The following is a 15988-nucleotide window of genomic DNA, read 5'->3' as shown; positions in this document are numbered from 1 at the left end:
AATAAAATAAAGGAGATCTGTCTCAAATCACTATTGGATTTTGATAAATAGAATTAGGATTCAAATCTTAATTCGGTACTTAATTTTGCTTAATCCCTAATTGCATTAAAAAATATCATTTGAGATTTGTTAAACATGTTTGTGTATAGTTGAATTTGTAAAAAATTTATTTTGTTTGAATGCTAATTTACTTGGTAATGAAAGTAGTTTTAATTAGAGTTGCTTCAACAATGTAATGTACCTTACGTATTCGGATCCGACACTGTTTTGAGTGCAGGGTGTAACAAATTCCATACTAACATTTGTTGAAGAAATTATAAAAACATCGGACTCCCTGGAAAGACTTCGAATTTTAACAATGCTACTTAATTACATGTATCGATTGCATATTTAGATACAAGTATATAAGAATTTGACAGTCCAAATACACGTAAAACAAAAACTTGAAATAATTGAATATACTCACATGGTATACATAACTATACAACACTTTCAAATACGTCCGAGTAATACAGGTTTTTAGTAGGGTAACTAACCTCAAGGGGATAATACTGTAGGGCTCACTTTACAAACCTCCGCATTGAATCCACAATCCATTAGAAGCAGCAGCCATGCTCTTTGTTGTTCGGAGAGTTGATCTCTAGGGCCCTTAACCTCGACGAGTTTGGCTTCACCTTTGTAGTCCCCATGGAACCGCCAGAGCAACAAATCAGGCATTCCACTCAACCAACTGCGGTAATCCTGAGCGAGATGTCTACATAGAGAGGCCAAACAAGGACCTCTGATACATGAAACAGCTGCTCGAAGGTCGGAAAGGGAGTGTTGGTCCCAATTAACTCCTCTACAAGCTGTTCCCATATGCAATTCCCATGATGTTTTGAGAATCTCTTCAGCCAAACCATCGTGGATTTTTTGTAGTTGGGGCTCGATAAGGCTCTTTCTTGCCAGATAAAAATGATCAGTATCCATATCCAATGGAGCAGTCTGCAAAAGGAAATATTTACTTATCTAAGAAACTCACAAATTTAATACATAATTCTTCCCCCCAACCCCCTTCAAACAAAAAAAAAAAAAAGTGAAGAAAATTTTCAGAGAACTTGAATTGGTTATTAAGCCAAAGCCATGTACTCTTTCAAATGTTTGTTAGTTCCCTTTAATCCCATATTGCTCCTGCTTTTATTTTATTTTTTTAAGTACCTGTTTTAAAACATTCGGATAGGGTATACGGATGACTCTCCAAAGACCTTCCAAGTACATGGAAATTACTTAAAAGAAAATTAAACATCTGTACCTAACTCTCTCATCCGAGTAATATGGCTTTTGTCTTCAAATATATATGTATTCGAAGCAATCATGTTGAAGGATATAAATGGTATACTAGTATGTTATCATTTAAAGGGTGGAGAAAGTTTCGAGTTTCAGATTCTGTCTCATCACCCTTCCGATTGTTACGATTTATAACAGCTAAATTCACTGGCAAGTCATTTAGTTGAATATCTTGTCATCTCATAATCATGTTCATAGTAATTTATATTTATACAAATTTTGATATGTTAATAAATCGTGTTATATAAAATTTTAAACATTCAAATATTCTTATCTTTATCATGTTTTAGGTGGTCATGTCGTATCATGTACTCAGAATGAACCAAGCAACACAACCAAAATTTTCAAAGTGGCATTGCAATCAAATCAATACGTAAGCATGAAGAAACACATACTTGCATGTAATGAATTACAAAGCATCACCGACTTTTAAAAGCAATTCAAAATATTGTGTTTCTTTTATGACTGACATTGAGCATTGTACCTGGAATCTGGTGCGGAAAACATTTGGTACATCTGAAAATAAAATATCCCACATGAGAAGCCCGAAGATAGTCATCCATATACCACTCTCTGTATGGACACCCTGCCATCCACCTTCTGTTGCATAATACTGTAGAGCTAACTGTTCTACTCCACATTGCTCCCCATCTTCCCCATAGAACCGGCTTTTTCTACCAGCTTCACAGTTCAATGGTCTCCCTTGAATATGAACCTGTATGTCTCAGGATGAAAACTAATATAATTAGCTAAGTACAATGTTAGTTGGACTCTGGTGAGAGTGCCAAACATGGATGTGTCCAAGATTTTCATGTATTTCGAGAGTCATTGGAGGATCATATCCCATACCCATGTTCATATATGAATCAGACACGGCACGGGTATTTCAAGGAAAATGAATCTAGGTTAGGCATACTTCGAAACTTCTTAAGTGCACAGCTCAAGGAGCAAAACCAACACAAGGAAATAGTAGTGAGTACCTCTATTATCTTCCTCTTAAGAGATTCTGAAAAACTTGGAGTTTTCCAGCGCCTAGGTGGTTTTGCCAAGCGAAGAACTCGCCTTTGTAGTGCCATTCTTGAACCGGCACGAACCCAAGGATCTAATAATCCAGCCTCAGCGACTGAAAGACTCTCATTGGGGCAGCCAATATGCTCCAAATCAACAGATAATCTTACGGTCCAATATCCCCTTCTTGCATCACAGGTGAAGCAATCAAGCAATCGCCTTAGTAAATGTATCGCATCCTTGTACCTGAGACAAGACAATTATAAAAATATTTTTAAAAAACCCAACATTTGTCTTGGATGTGGCTTTTTTCTTATGCATCAAGATCATTAACCAGGTTAATGAAAGTAGCACCATGCTCAATGAAATTTTATGGTTCACTTATGAATTCTCATAGTAGTTTATTCATTGTTGGATCATTGATGGTCGCTTTATTGTCTACCACTATCACCACCCAGCCAACGTTGCTACTTTTGCCATTTGCTACCACTACATCCAATTGCAGTTAGCAAAATGTTACTGAATTTTCATTTTTCTTAAAATACCTGGGTTGGACACTCATGTCCAACGCATATCCAGAATACAGGTATGGGGATATGACCTTTAAGGGACTCCAAATACATGAAACGGGTTGCACAAAACTGAACATATCTGTACCGAACAAAAGCTTGTATACGACACTCACACTAGAGTTTGAGTACCATAGAATACTACAATTGCTACTATTACTACTACACTCTTGCTACTGTTACTATCCAACCAGAACCATCTTATTTTGAAATAAAAAAAATCTTTTAAGTGATCATTGATGGTTGTGCGCATAAATCATTCAATCAAACAATGGCAAAGCCTAGAAAGATAAAGAGTTTAAAAGATAATTAGTTCCCCGTAATGTCATCTTAATAGACAAGAGATAAGTCAAAAAATGATAAGGGCGATTTTATTTTTACTTATACCAAAGAATCATGTTCCATACCTACGCTCACACTCAAGGAAGGAAATTCCAAGCAAGATTACTTTAGAATACACCCATGATGCTGAGAAGCATGATCGAAATATAGCCATTAAATCAGGACTTGTGGAATCAATCAATTTCTCGGGACAGCAGGATATACGGGAATCAGCTATCATGATGCATCTTAAAACCAACTCAAAGTTGTTTTCATCAAGAGACTGATCAATTACTTGAGCCACTTCAATGGCCTGCAACACATTACAATTATATGTGGCAAAGGACAACAAAATTTCAACTGGTATAATCAAATAGAGAGAAATCAAGACCTCTTCATATGCAAGTAAGTCACTTTTATTCGAGAAAATCTGTTCTAAAATTATGCAGTTGTAAGTAGGATACTTGACAATCCTGAGATCCACCAGTAGGAATGCCGACAGATCCTGTTCTCCATTTAGGAAGAAAAGCGTCTGCAGTACAAAACAAGACTCATTATATTAAATTGTTAAACACCATATGGGGTATCACGGCAGTATTCTGGGGCAGAACTAGTACAAGCACCTCAGCACGCCAAAAAAGGGATTCAGCTTCTGGAGATGCCCTAATACAAATCTCGGTTCTCTCCCAAATTAACCGTTGTAGAACAGGGCTGCAAATTATATACCAACAGTAATAAGTCAGAATTAACACGTACAATTGGGCTTTTGCAAACTACATAAAATTGATGAATTGTTGCTATAAAATAATATTTACCATGATCCACCTTTATAGCAGGAAAGAAGAGATGCAATAAGATTTTGCTTTCTTGATCCGTGATTACATTTCTGAACACTCAACAGAATACAGAGGACCATCAAAGAAACAAAGTAAGAAACACATACTTGATACCATAACGGTTAATAGAAGCAAAAACCATGGGTGTACTGGACTATTACATAGAAATTCAGTCAACAAATGACTACTTAGAATAACGGGAAATGAGGAGCACAAAACAAAAAAATTGTTTTGATGATTAAAATAGCCAAGCAACGCCTGACTTTTAAAACACTAGTATTGTGTTAGAAGTGTGTGCTACTACTACATCCTAAACAAAAAAGAGGTGACAAAGAACAATTAGTGCAACATAAGGAAAAGCAGCTAGTGCAAAAATAGCAGGCAACAACCATGCTTTCAGAAATGTGGTTCCCTGAATCTTATCTCAATTGCGAGACTAACGGATTAAGCCATGCCAATAGGATTATTCTCACTGAAAATAAGATGCTTAAAATACCCGATTTTGCACAGATCCGCTAAAATAAGAAAGCCAATTTGAGATTGGAAAGGCAAAATCTATTGCAAACCTTAAACTCATGACTGAACTAAAGAAATGAAGCTAGTATCAATGTTCGATCTAATGCATTTATTTACTTTTGAAAAATCACATCAATAAGTTTAGGTGGCGGAAGGATAACCAGTAGTAGGGCCAAGGCATGGAACTGTTGGCAGTGGCAATCAAACCTGAGCTTTACAAGCAAAGCATCTGATCCCTACCAACTCAACCTACGCTGTTGGCAAATCAAAATTTCCATACAATTGTTACTGTAGTGAATAGACATAAAATGTTTGACCCGTATCTGTCCACACAGCAGATCTCTTAATGTGTAGTCATCAGAGGCCAATCCATTAGTTTAGGAGCATAAACTATGGAATCAACCAAAATTACGAAGACCCAACCAAAATGCTCCATTTCCTACTTGTATTATATTCAAACTTAAATGTGCTTTAACTACATGTTGACCTCAAATCATGCTTGTAAATAATGATGAACAGTAAAACTACAGTCATTCTTTAAGAGAAATATGATGGGATAAAGGCATAAATGTGGTGCTACATTAATTCAAGAAAACGTAAACAGTTGAAAAATATATGCAATAAAAATGGGAATCTTCCATAAGAGTAGCTTAGCAGAAATCAAAGAGCTGTAAGAAAAGCCCAACTGTTTGAATTAGATCACCATTTTCATTGATTTATATGAACTTCTTACCTAACTGTTGGAATTAGATCACCATGTCATTGATTTATATGAACAGAAGAAGATAATATGTTTCAATTTCGTTATCATATAGATACAGCTAGATAATTCATTATCAGTGCTTTAACTCTGTAGAAAATGTTGCTTCATATGTTCAAAAACATACACAAACAGACACAAAAGTTCCAATAAAGAATAATCAAAGTACAAAGAAATTATTTAGAGAAAATCCTAGTTGATTGTTCATGATCCAATAAACCCTTTTGTAGTAGAACTTTAGTAGCATCAAAGACATTATGGTAAAAGAAAAAGAAAGAAGTCGATAAGAAATATTGACCTCTTCATATTGAAGACAAGTTCTGTTTTTTTTCCTTCCATTTTTTCTGTTTTCATGGGGCAATGCAAAGCTCAACTTCCTTATATGTTTTCTCAAAATAAAAAAATTGCAAATATTGTATGGTCATTGGCCAACAACATCTACACATGATGATGAGAAAATGGAAAAGGAAAAGAACTTTAAGCTAGAAATTCTAGTGGGTTGTTAGATGACCATACTGGCAGATGATTTGGCCAGTGGCACATGACACTGGCATAATAATAATTACATTCCAAGCCTAAAACACTACACCAGGATAAAAAGAAATGCTTTTACAGAGTATAGATTTGCTATAGTGACACAAAGAACAATAGGAAGTAGACATAAAAAATCCAAACCTTTCTAAGTGTACATAAAATGTCACGAAGCTCAGAAACAGTGAGCAGACTCAAAAGGTCCTTCATTTCATCATCATGTAGTTTAGTTGTATCTTCAAAGAGATACAGATAGCCAGTTGCTGCAATGTCACATAAATAAGTTTTTGCTGTCAGGAAAGACTTTGGTATAGAAATAGGAATAATTTTAGTAAACTTAAATTACCAGACAGCTCCTTGACAGCTTGTTGAGGATTACATATTTCAGGGTACATAATGGTAGACAATCGAAACCAAGGTCCTGAATTTTAAAATAAAATAAAAATAAAAATAAAAAAGCATGACAATGAAATTTATTGACCATGGAAACAAATGCGCAATTTTGGACAATGTAAATTAGTAGGTTGACAACTTCGTATAGCACAATGTCAAAGACTTCTTATACAAGTATCACACATGCATATTTAAAGACAAAGAAAGAACAACCATCCTTATAGAGACTGTGGATCTCCATTTGAATGGATAGGGTTGAAGACACAATCAAGGCTGTTTCTGATGACAAATAGTCACTGAGTAAGCACAAATAAACTCAATATGGAAAAGAATCTTAGTAGCTTTTAACAGTTTTAGCTGTTTACATCTATTGATAGTAAAATGAACTTGTAGAAACTTATTTAACAATGCAAAATAAATTAGCTCTTAAAAGAATCCAACAATAAAAACTTGAGTAGATCACTAATCCAGTATATTCAGTTCGTAATTCAGCAACACAGAAAAAAATAATCATGATCCAAAGCCTACCTACTTAAGTCGATCTAAGTTCAATGTTAAACCGCCAATAGAATCAATGTATAAGGACTAGTAGTGAAGAATGGAGCTATACATGCAGGTATAAATAACAAATTGAACTCAGAGATTGTGAGGGAGAGGATATTATACAAACTTAATTTGTAATACAAAACCTTTCCGTGTATAAAGTCGAACAAAAAGCCTCTGACTATCCTCTGATAATGAAGTGAATGATTCTGCCAAAAGATGATAAAGATATTAAAACCAAGTAGAACTTTAAATGACAGGAAAAAACGGAAACCAAGATTTGAAGCGGTACCGATGAATTTCTTTTCATCTTTTGTGAAAAGGTGAGGGCTACTAGTTAGAACCTCCTTCAGTAACAAACAAAAATTTTGCTGATATTTTGTCGTATTAGGTGGGCGGTTCTTTGCAAATTCAACTACTTGAAGAGCTTTTTGCCACAAATGTAAAGCCTCAAATTCATCACATCCGTTTTTACCATTAAATATAATGTTCTGACACACAATCTGAATTGGAACAGCATCAAGAGAACGTTTAGGAACAGATATCACATACCCCTGCAAGAAGCCTAAAGTGAGATGAGAAGAACTAGAATCTTATCAGTTTCCATTATTTTAACAAATTTAAGAGTGTGACAATTTGATTGATTAAAAGAGTACGACTAAATAAATACTTCTAAAGAGAGAAAGAGAGAAGAATATATGATAATACCAACATTTTCATTAAGGTGATTATCTACTACATAAATCAATTATATAGCCATTTCTTTAGCCAGGTATATGTAGCCTATTCAGAATTACATAATCAAAATGTTTCGAGAAAAGCATGTCACGGATGTATTTCCTTCCCAAAACTTCAGAAGCTTGTAAAAATGAAATGTTCATGACACATGTAGGATGTTTTAAAAAGATTACAGTTAGAGATGCCAACACAGGGAAGAAAGGGAGGAAGGACGATGACTTTTAAGAAATTAATCTAGGATTCTTCACACAAACACACCCAAAAATAAATACATAAATAAATAATAAATGGAATCCTAGCCAGTTGATTGAGAACTTAGGTCCCTAGAGTGATAAACCTCCACTGTGACAAGTTTGGCACTTAGGTGGAGGAATCAAATTAAATGAGTGTAGAGTTCTTTTTTTTTCCCTTTTACCTCTTATCAGCTTTTCTACTACTCTTGAATGATAACAAATAATTTCTGACACCTCATTTCCACTGGACTCACTTTACCTACAGGTAGGTTGAGGTTTTCTGAACATGTTAGTTTATTCACACTCTTTCCTTCAGTCCCATTTAAAAGGAGTTATTAATTCATGTCCTTCCCTTATTCATTTTATAGTCCATTCAATGCTGTATATATGAACATTACATTCATAAGAGTAGCCATGCTGAAAAAAAAAACTGAACATGTTTCTTTTGAACTACATCACCTCAAAGCTCAAGCAGTACTTTTCAATCAGAGGAGATAAATACTGAGCTAACTCTAGAGGGAGATAACCAAGCACTTTACAGCATGCAGAACTTGCAGAAAGAACCTGATTAAATAAGAAAACAAGGTGGTATTAGTAGTTTTTTCCTGCCCCCCCCCCCTCCAAAACCCAAAAAAAAGGGAAAGAAATAAAAGGTCAATATAGTATTATGCAAAATGCAAAGGCAAAAGCAAGTGAACCTTGATAGCATTTGAATCCTTAATATTATCAGGGTCTCTCAGAAGAGATATGTTTGCCCCTAGATTCACCTCTTTTTCATCACTAAACTTACGACCGACGATAAAAGTATCAATAGCCATCCCAGATATGCTGTCCACAGTTCCATCCATATGATTTCTGGACTCCTCATTATCAGTGGACAATGCAGAAAAGTAAACCATGGTGTTTGCCCTTCCATCACTGATTGGATTTTCTGCAGAACCAGCCACATCAATTTGTTTAACACTCTCAGTATGCGGCAATTGTCTGCACTGATCATGGCTTTTTTCTTCTCTTGGATCAATCTTCGAGAAGCAACGAGTGACATTCTCTTCATAGTCAGAACAATTCTTCCTAAGGTCACTACTCAGCAGCCGTTCTGATTCATCCGAGGAAATTTGAAGCTTTGACTGAGAGCAACCAAAGTTTAATTCCAGAAGTGTCCGCTGTGTCAGCTTCCGCTTGGTTCTTCTAGAAAGACATCTGTCTGAACCCATTAAGTCATATTAGCAGATATAAATCAAATAAGAACAAAAATATAATTGAGTATCCAAAACACGCACGTGTACAACATGACTATGTTCAATTTTTCAAGTATTTGATGAGTTATTGAAAGGTCATGTTCTTTCATTCTTATTCAAATATAAGTTGGATGAAGGTCGGATACAAATACATGAGAAAAAATGAAGAGTATGAAGGCCATTTCCCTATATCCATATCTGAAACCAGACTGAGATACATGAAGAAAATTAGGTCTGTTTTTGGAAATGTATGACACGAATGTCGGGCATGGATACATGAGGGGAAAATAGCAGTAGGAGACGCGGGGCAATATATATAGCTAACCAATAGCATTGAAAACAAGAGAAAAGGAAAATACCCAGATGAGAATTGATAGTGTAATCTTCACCACGAACTTTGCTCTCACAAACAGGGCAAGTTACCAAATCAGAACTGGATATTTCAACTTTGCCTTTGGAAGATTCAGTTTCAGTCAAGCCTCCATTTTTATCAGACAATAGATTCAAAGAGCTCTAAAAAAATGTAAAATCAACGTCAATTTTACCTTTCTATAAGATAAGAGCAAATAAAAGAAAGCGAGAGAGGATTACCCGGATAGGCGAAGAGAGAATAGATTGAAGGTTGGGAAGAAAACGGCGGCGCTTGCCGATCAATCTGCTTAAACTTTCTCTTCCAGTTAGCATTTGCAGCAGATAATTTCAGATCAGTTTGCCGTAATTATGTGCAAGTTCGCCATCAATTTGAAACCCTAGCTGGCTAGTTTCCCTCCTAAGATTGGCGGCGATTCTCTTACTCCCGCCAAATCGGGGTTATTTCATTGTGAGACTTTGATGATAATAACGGGCCGTTGGTTGGAGAATGGGTGCTTCGAATATAGGCAAGATAAGGCCTTTGAAAATAACGAGCCGTTGGTTCGAAAATGCGCCTCATTTAGTACCAACATTCAGTACCGAATTGATGTACTCGGTCAAGTTTAACGTCATGTGCCCGTATTGTATGTCCCTGTCATACGACTGCATCCACTCTTTAAACGGTATATTTGAAACATATGTCGCACCGTAGGGTATTAATGGTGCTTAAGTTGTTCAACTTTTGATAGAAAACATATTAGACGGGCTCGTAACCTATCGATAAATAGAAATCAATTAGTGCAATGAAATAACCCCGCAATTGAAAATTCAACGTGCCGTGAATTCATAGTTGGAACTACAAACTCATGTCGATGACTAGATCTCACTCAGTCGTCGAAGGATATTTTTTGTAGCAATTGGATCCCACATGTCGTATATAGTACTAATGATGAGTGCGATCCTAGAGGGATCCGTGACGATAAATCACTGAAAGTATTCTGGGTCCCCTATCCAATATGACACATATGTCGGGCTGCGGGAAATAAGGCGGCACAACTGGCTAAGGAAGAAATCTCAGTCATATGTCATTTCTCTAGGAGTTATTGTGAACGATATACGTAGAATCTTCCGATTACCGTCCTAAACAACGACAAGCAACAGATGTTGCTGATACATTTGGTATAATTAGGTGCTGTCAATTTGGACCATAGGCTTGCAATGCTGAAATGACTCTCTACATTGCTCAAAGGTCCAAAAGAATTGGTAGAATACTTTTTTCCCTGAGACCAACTAATCGTCATAGTACCTTGGATGCATTTCAAGGTCAGTTACGGAACCTAGTACATACTGATCCAATACCTAACACCATTGCCGTAGATAGTTATATGAACCCTCTCCCTCGTGATGCAACTTCTCCATAGCTTTCTGTTTACAACCCACACTTTGTAATATGTTGGAGTATACTGGTACTGACTACGTATGTTCGCAATCAGCACCAGTATTTCAATTCGGGGACTGGCTTCACCATCAGTAAAATAATGTCAGCAATCATGTCCGAGTCTAGCCTCGGATGGTCCAGACTTGCACCCTTTGCAACACACGTATAGGGACTGGGATACTTTTTTATCGTCCATAACCCGATTTCTTATGGTAAGATGCCATGATTTTCCACTTACACCTCGAGTCCTTCATTACTTATTTTCCTTTGAATTTCTCAGAGCGGGACTTCGTGACGTAGTAGTTCACGCCGTTCTTGATGTTGTACTACTTCAGTGTAGTAAGTAAAACATCTTTGTTAGAGTATTCCACTCCAATTTCCAGTACTTGTACATCACGATCCGTACTTGCATGACCAGGTATTCTATACGAAAGCTGCAAAACTCTAAACCACATTTGGCCGATTATCCAAAAAACTAAAATAGTAAATTAACCAATCTTAGATATGAATTAGTGGGATTGATAATGGATACCATGAATTATAATTATAATTAATAATTAACTTAATTAATTAAAACAAAACATGATTAGTTACTTTAGTTATTCCTTAATTAAAGTATATATATAAGTTAGTGGGAAAGAATAAATTTTTATCATCTTCCCTATTGCTGTACCTTGAAGTAGAAAAGAAAGAAAATATTCAACTTTTGACCATTAATCAAGTAAGTCATTAAGCCAGTTTTTTTTATGGATATTGAATCATGGGGGCTTAATTTAGCTATCCGATGCATTAATTTGTTCAATTTTTAAGTTTTTAGCAAATTTTAATTGTAAAGAAATTGATGAATTAGGCTTAACATTGATAGATATTAAGCTTAGACCATGATAAGGGCTAAATTGTAAAGCTAATTAAGCTTGTTACATAAACTTGAAACATTAGAGATAGCTTGTAGTAGTAGACAAACCTAAACATTTCCTTAGTCTAATTAGAAATGAGCAAACCAATTGGGGAGACATTGAAGCAGATGACTCCCATAAGATAGACATAGATGTGATTAATTGGACTAACAGTACATCGAACAAAACCCAAACAGAATCTGGATATGTTTATGGATTTATTCACTTGTGATGTTTATAGTGTGGCATACCTAAATCCTTAGAGGATGGCAGATTGTGTATGTGTGACTCATACACTTTGATGTAAGTAAAAGCCTGAGTTTAAATAGATAAGGAACCGAAAGTTGGTGCGTTAAGTGTATGACTTCTGTAGTATGTAACATCAATTCACAATAGTGGAATTGATAGCCCAAAACATGGGTAAATGATATCCTCTCATTGGATTTACAAGGTTGTTGAAAAGTAAACGTGACTATGGGTCGTCTGTCTTTATGATGGATGAGTTGATCATTATTTGATAATGATTTACTTTTCATGAAGGAAGATGTAATGATTACTATGAGATAAAATAAAATCACATTGGGAGAGCGGATATTATCCCAAAGAGATCAATGATATCCTATTAGGGTAACACACTTATGACAATGTCATTAGACAAGTATTGAGTAGTTGCTTTCATAATGGTATGTCATTAGGGAGAGCTCAGTCACGATACTATAGTGGAATGACTTCGTGACTAAATGAGTTTATAATTAATAGGTGAAAAGTCAAAACTTAATTATAAATCGCTTGAGTCTCAACTACATATGTCCAACCCGTCCCTCCGCTAACTCGTTGAAACTATAAATGAATTGCGTGCTTGAATACAAATGCATGAAATGAATAGAAAAAGAGAAATCGGAAACATTCAGAAATTATTATTGTTTGCTCCAAAATGGAGAAATGAAATCATTTTGAAATGAATGTAGATTTCCAAAAATGAAAATAAAAATGGAAATGGACTATATAGGATTACTTAAAAAATGATGAAAGAATGAGTTTATATTTTTGGACTGTTTTGAAGCCCGAAAATGAAAATAAATCATTCAGTCATAGTGAATATGTTGAGTTGTGACATATTGAATGAATTTTCTCAAAATTTTATTGGAGGTAAAATTGTCAAATTTTCATTAGGTAAAATTAGGGTGAGGAAATTATTTAACATATAAATATTAAAGTTTATTTTAAGAAATAAAAAAACTGAATCGGGTTAGATCATATTACAGAGTACTGGGTCAAAAGACCTAGAAAGTACTCGTAATTGGATCCTATATGAGAGAGGCCCAAAACACCTCACGTAAGGAGGTGGGACAGCAAAACCATAGTATCATTAACTAGGGTTGCCTTATATCCTAGATAAACTAAGATATTACTTTCTAGTGGAAATAAATTTCTACAACTTTATAAGAGTTCTACCTTCTCTTCCTCTAAATAAATGACACCGATAGAGCTATAGAGACAAATTTTGAAAGATTGTTATTCTGTCGAAAAATAGAAAGAATTTATTCTCAAAAACAGGCCTAAAATTTTGCCCAAGCCCGACCCAGATAAAAATACTAAAACCCGAGCCTGGCCCGACCTGCCCGTATTAATTTTTAATATTATTTTTATATTATTTTAAAATATATATAATACATCAAAAATACTAAAAACAACAAAATAAATATTTCCCAACAAATTGAAAATAAATTTTAAAAAATATGTAGACTTAAATAATACTAAGATAGATGTAACTTAACAAGCAAATGCCTCTAAAATAATAAAAAAATTAATAAATGCATTTAAAATAATAACAAAATTAATAATAAAATAAGTTTTATACAATATTCAAACAATAACAACAAAATAGTAGCAACACAATAGTAAAATAGTAGCAAAATAAAGAGAAAACAATAAGAAAAAAAATTCAAAAAAAAAATATAGATAGATTTTTTTTGTCCTTTAGCGAATTTGGGCCGGGCCTAGGCTAAAAAGACCTTACCCGAGGCCGGCCCATTTTTTAAGCGGGTCTTATTTTTTTGTCCAAGCCTATTTTTCGGGCATATATTTTTTCCCAAACCCTTCCACATTTTGGGCGGGCCTTCAGGCCGGGCCAGGTAGCCCGGCCCATGAACACCTCTATTCTCAACTTATAAAAATATTTTTCATAATAACAATTTTACCGATTTCGATTAAAGAAGAGAGAATTTTCGTTTTCACCCCAAAAGGAAAATTTTTTCTAGTTTTGTATTTTAATTCAATTGGTTCGAGTCCACAATTAAAGCAGTTCGTGGTATGAGAATAGCAGAGAAGATCGTTTGGTTGAAATCCAAAAAACATCAAGGATTTGCTTATCCAAAAACACATGTACAAAATTTAGTTAAGGTTTATTGTTATAAATATCACAAATCAGGTCGATTTTCAAGATTTAAATTTTTTGCTATGCAAGAAAGTAGTTTTTAAACCGGATTTTTTCCAACAGTAACATCCCCCTGTAGCCCCTAGCATATTCCAGTATGGTTCTTCCTGTAGCTATTACAAATGGGATCCTTCATTCTCCGATATCCTCCAGTGTTGGCCTTGGATGTAGCTTGGAATCCACTTCACTCTTGATGGAAGCCCGCAATCTGGGACTCTCTCACTAAAGCAGCAAAGTAACTTTTTACATCTATGGATCTTTTAAACCCAACATTAGAAACTGTACCGGAAGCTCCGGGCTTTTTCCGTTCCCTATCATTGACCTTATTTCTCTCTTGAATGTTGTCTCCATTCTTTGATCCTTCACCAAAAGTACAACAAAATCCTAGATCTCAATGGCAGATAACAACACCTTAAGCTCCTCATTCAACCCTCCTTCGAACCTAATACACAAGCCTTCTTCATTTGGAACCAAGTTCTTGTGTACTTACTTAACCTGATAAACTCCTTCTCGTATTCAAATACTGTCATCCTTACTTGCTTGAGCTCCAAAAATTCTTTCTTCATCTACTCGATGAAGAGTCTGTTAATAAAATTTTCTCTGAACTTCTTTAGAAAGAATTCCCAATTCACTTGCTTTCTAGTGATCATGCTGGTTACCGTGGTCCACCATTGATACGCCTAATCTTCAAGTAAGAAGACAACACATTTTAAACTCTCGACTAGGGAGCACTACAGCTCCTCAGTTACTCAACTAACTTAGGAAAGCCAATTTTCTGCCACGATTGGATCATCTTCTTTACTGCCTTTAAACTTTTTGGCACCTTGCTTACGAATGACCTCCACTAAGTCCCCTCGTGACATTATGACAATTGGGATTAGGGGTGCAAGGTTCGTTAGGGGTGCAACTCTTGTCGTCCTCACAATCTCCTTAGGTCTCACCTATTTATCACAACGTTTATGGGACGAGGTTGGTGTAGCTCCCATGTACCTGTTGAACCATTGTCCCATGACATGGCCCATCATCTCTATCAGGGCCTCCTTAGCCTCAGTCCCCAACACGCCGCAACTCATAGAAGGCACAGGGTTACTAAGTGGTTGAGGGGCTTTCTATCTCCTACCCTTCAGCGTTCCTAAAATTTATTGACATTCTTCTTTGTTTGCTACAATACACAAAATTTGTTAGCAACATTATAAAGGACCAACCCAGATTTATGTAACATGCATTGCGAAGTTTCTAACTAATGATGGTTTCCAAGAATCGATTAAACCAAAGTTTTGGTACCAATAAAACTGTAACACTCCATGCCCGACCCGATCATCGAATTTAGGTATAGAGCATCACGAGTCAAAACTGTTAAGATAATTATACCTTTTAAAAAAAATTTCAATTCGACGGGTGCTCACTTACCAGAGCAGTGTCTCGATATTTTGAAAATGTATATGGTTGAAAATGAATTAGAAAAAAGTACCACATTACTTTAAAATGTTAAAGACACAAGTAAATACTGTTTGGCGAACACTTAGAAAATATCCACAAACTCGAATAAAATTTTGTATTGAGTTATCACTTGAGCAATAATTTAAAAACTCAACTCATTTTAATCTAATAACGTGATTAATAATAAGCCAATGAGGCTAAAAACACCATTCATAAATACAAACTATCATTTCTCAAAATACTAGTTAATGACTTTTAAATAGTGGCTTTTAAAAATCATCCTAATACCCCCAAAACATACATGTCACATGAAGAAAAACAAAGAAGCTCACAAATGGACTGCTAATTTGGCTAACTCTCTGCTATCACAACATTCAACCTAAGAACATGGAAATAATTAAAAGAAACTAGGTA

The 15988-nt window shown here is 35.3% G+C and overlaps 1 protein-coding gene across 2 annotated transcripts; it reads right to left on the bottom strand.

Annotated features, from left to right (window-relative positions):
- Window positions 1-341: 341 nt before the first annotated feature.
- On the bottom strand, window positions 342-9954 carry LOC107887276 (fanconi-associated nuclease 1 homolog). Of its 2 annotated transcripts, XM_016811465.2 has the most exons (15): window positions 9604-9954; window positions 9372-9525; window positions 8473-8978; window positions 8234-8338; window positions 7096-7357; window positions 6950-7012; window positions 6214-6288; window positions 6012-6130; window positions 4040-4110; window positions 3848-3935; window positions 3616-3756; window positions 3311-3537; window positions 2307-2580; window positions 1811-2041; window positions 342-984 (listed from the first exon to the last, which is right to left on the bottom strand). In XM_016811465.2, the coding sequence occupies exons 1-15, from the start codon at window positions 9694-9696 to the stop codon at window positions 538-540; spliced, it is 2856 nt and encodes a 951-aa protein (XP_016666954.1). In that variant the 5' UTR covers window positions 9697-9954; the 3' UTR covers window positions 342-537. The 2 variants fall into 2 exon arrangements, with proteins under 2 accessions (XP_016666954.1, XP_040951885.1); XM_041095951.1 differs by lacking the exon at window positions 9604-9954 and having other exon boundaries at window positions 8473-8974; window positions 9372-9510.
- Between the last annotated feature and the right edge of the window lie 6034 nt (window positions 9955-15988).

Source organism: Gossypium hirsutum, chromosome A03 (genome assembly GCF_007990345.1).
Source record: "Gossypium hirsutum isolate 1008001.06 chromosome A03, Gossypium_hirsutum_v2.1, whole genome shotgun sequence".
In the NCBI taxonomy this organism is placed as follows: domain Eukaryota; kingdom Viridiplantae; phylum Streptophyta; class Magnoliopsida; order Malvales; family Malvaceae; genus Gossypium; species Gossypium hirsutum.
This window is presented reverse-complemented; position numbering and strand designations above follow the sequence as displayed.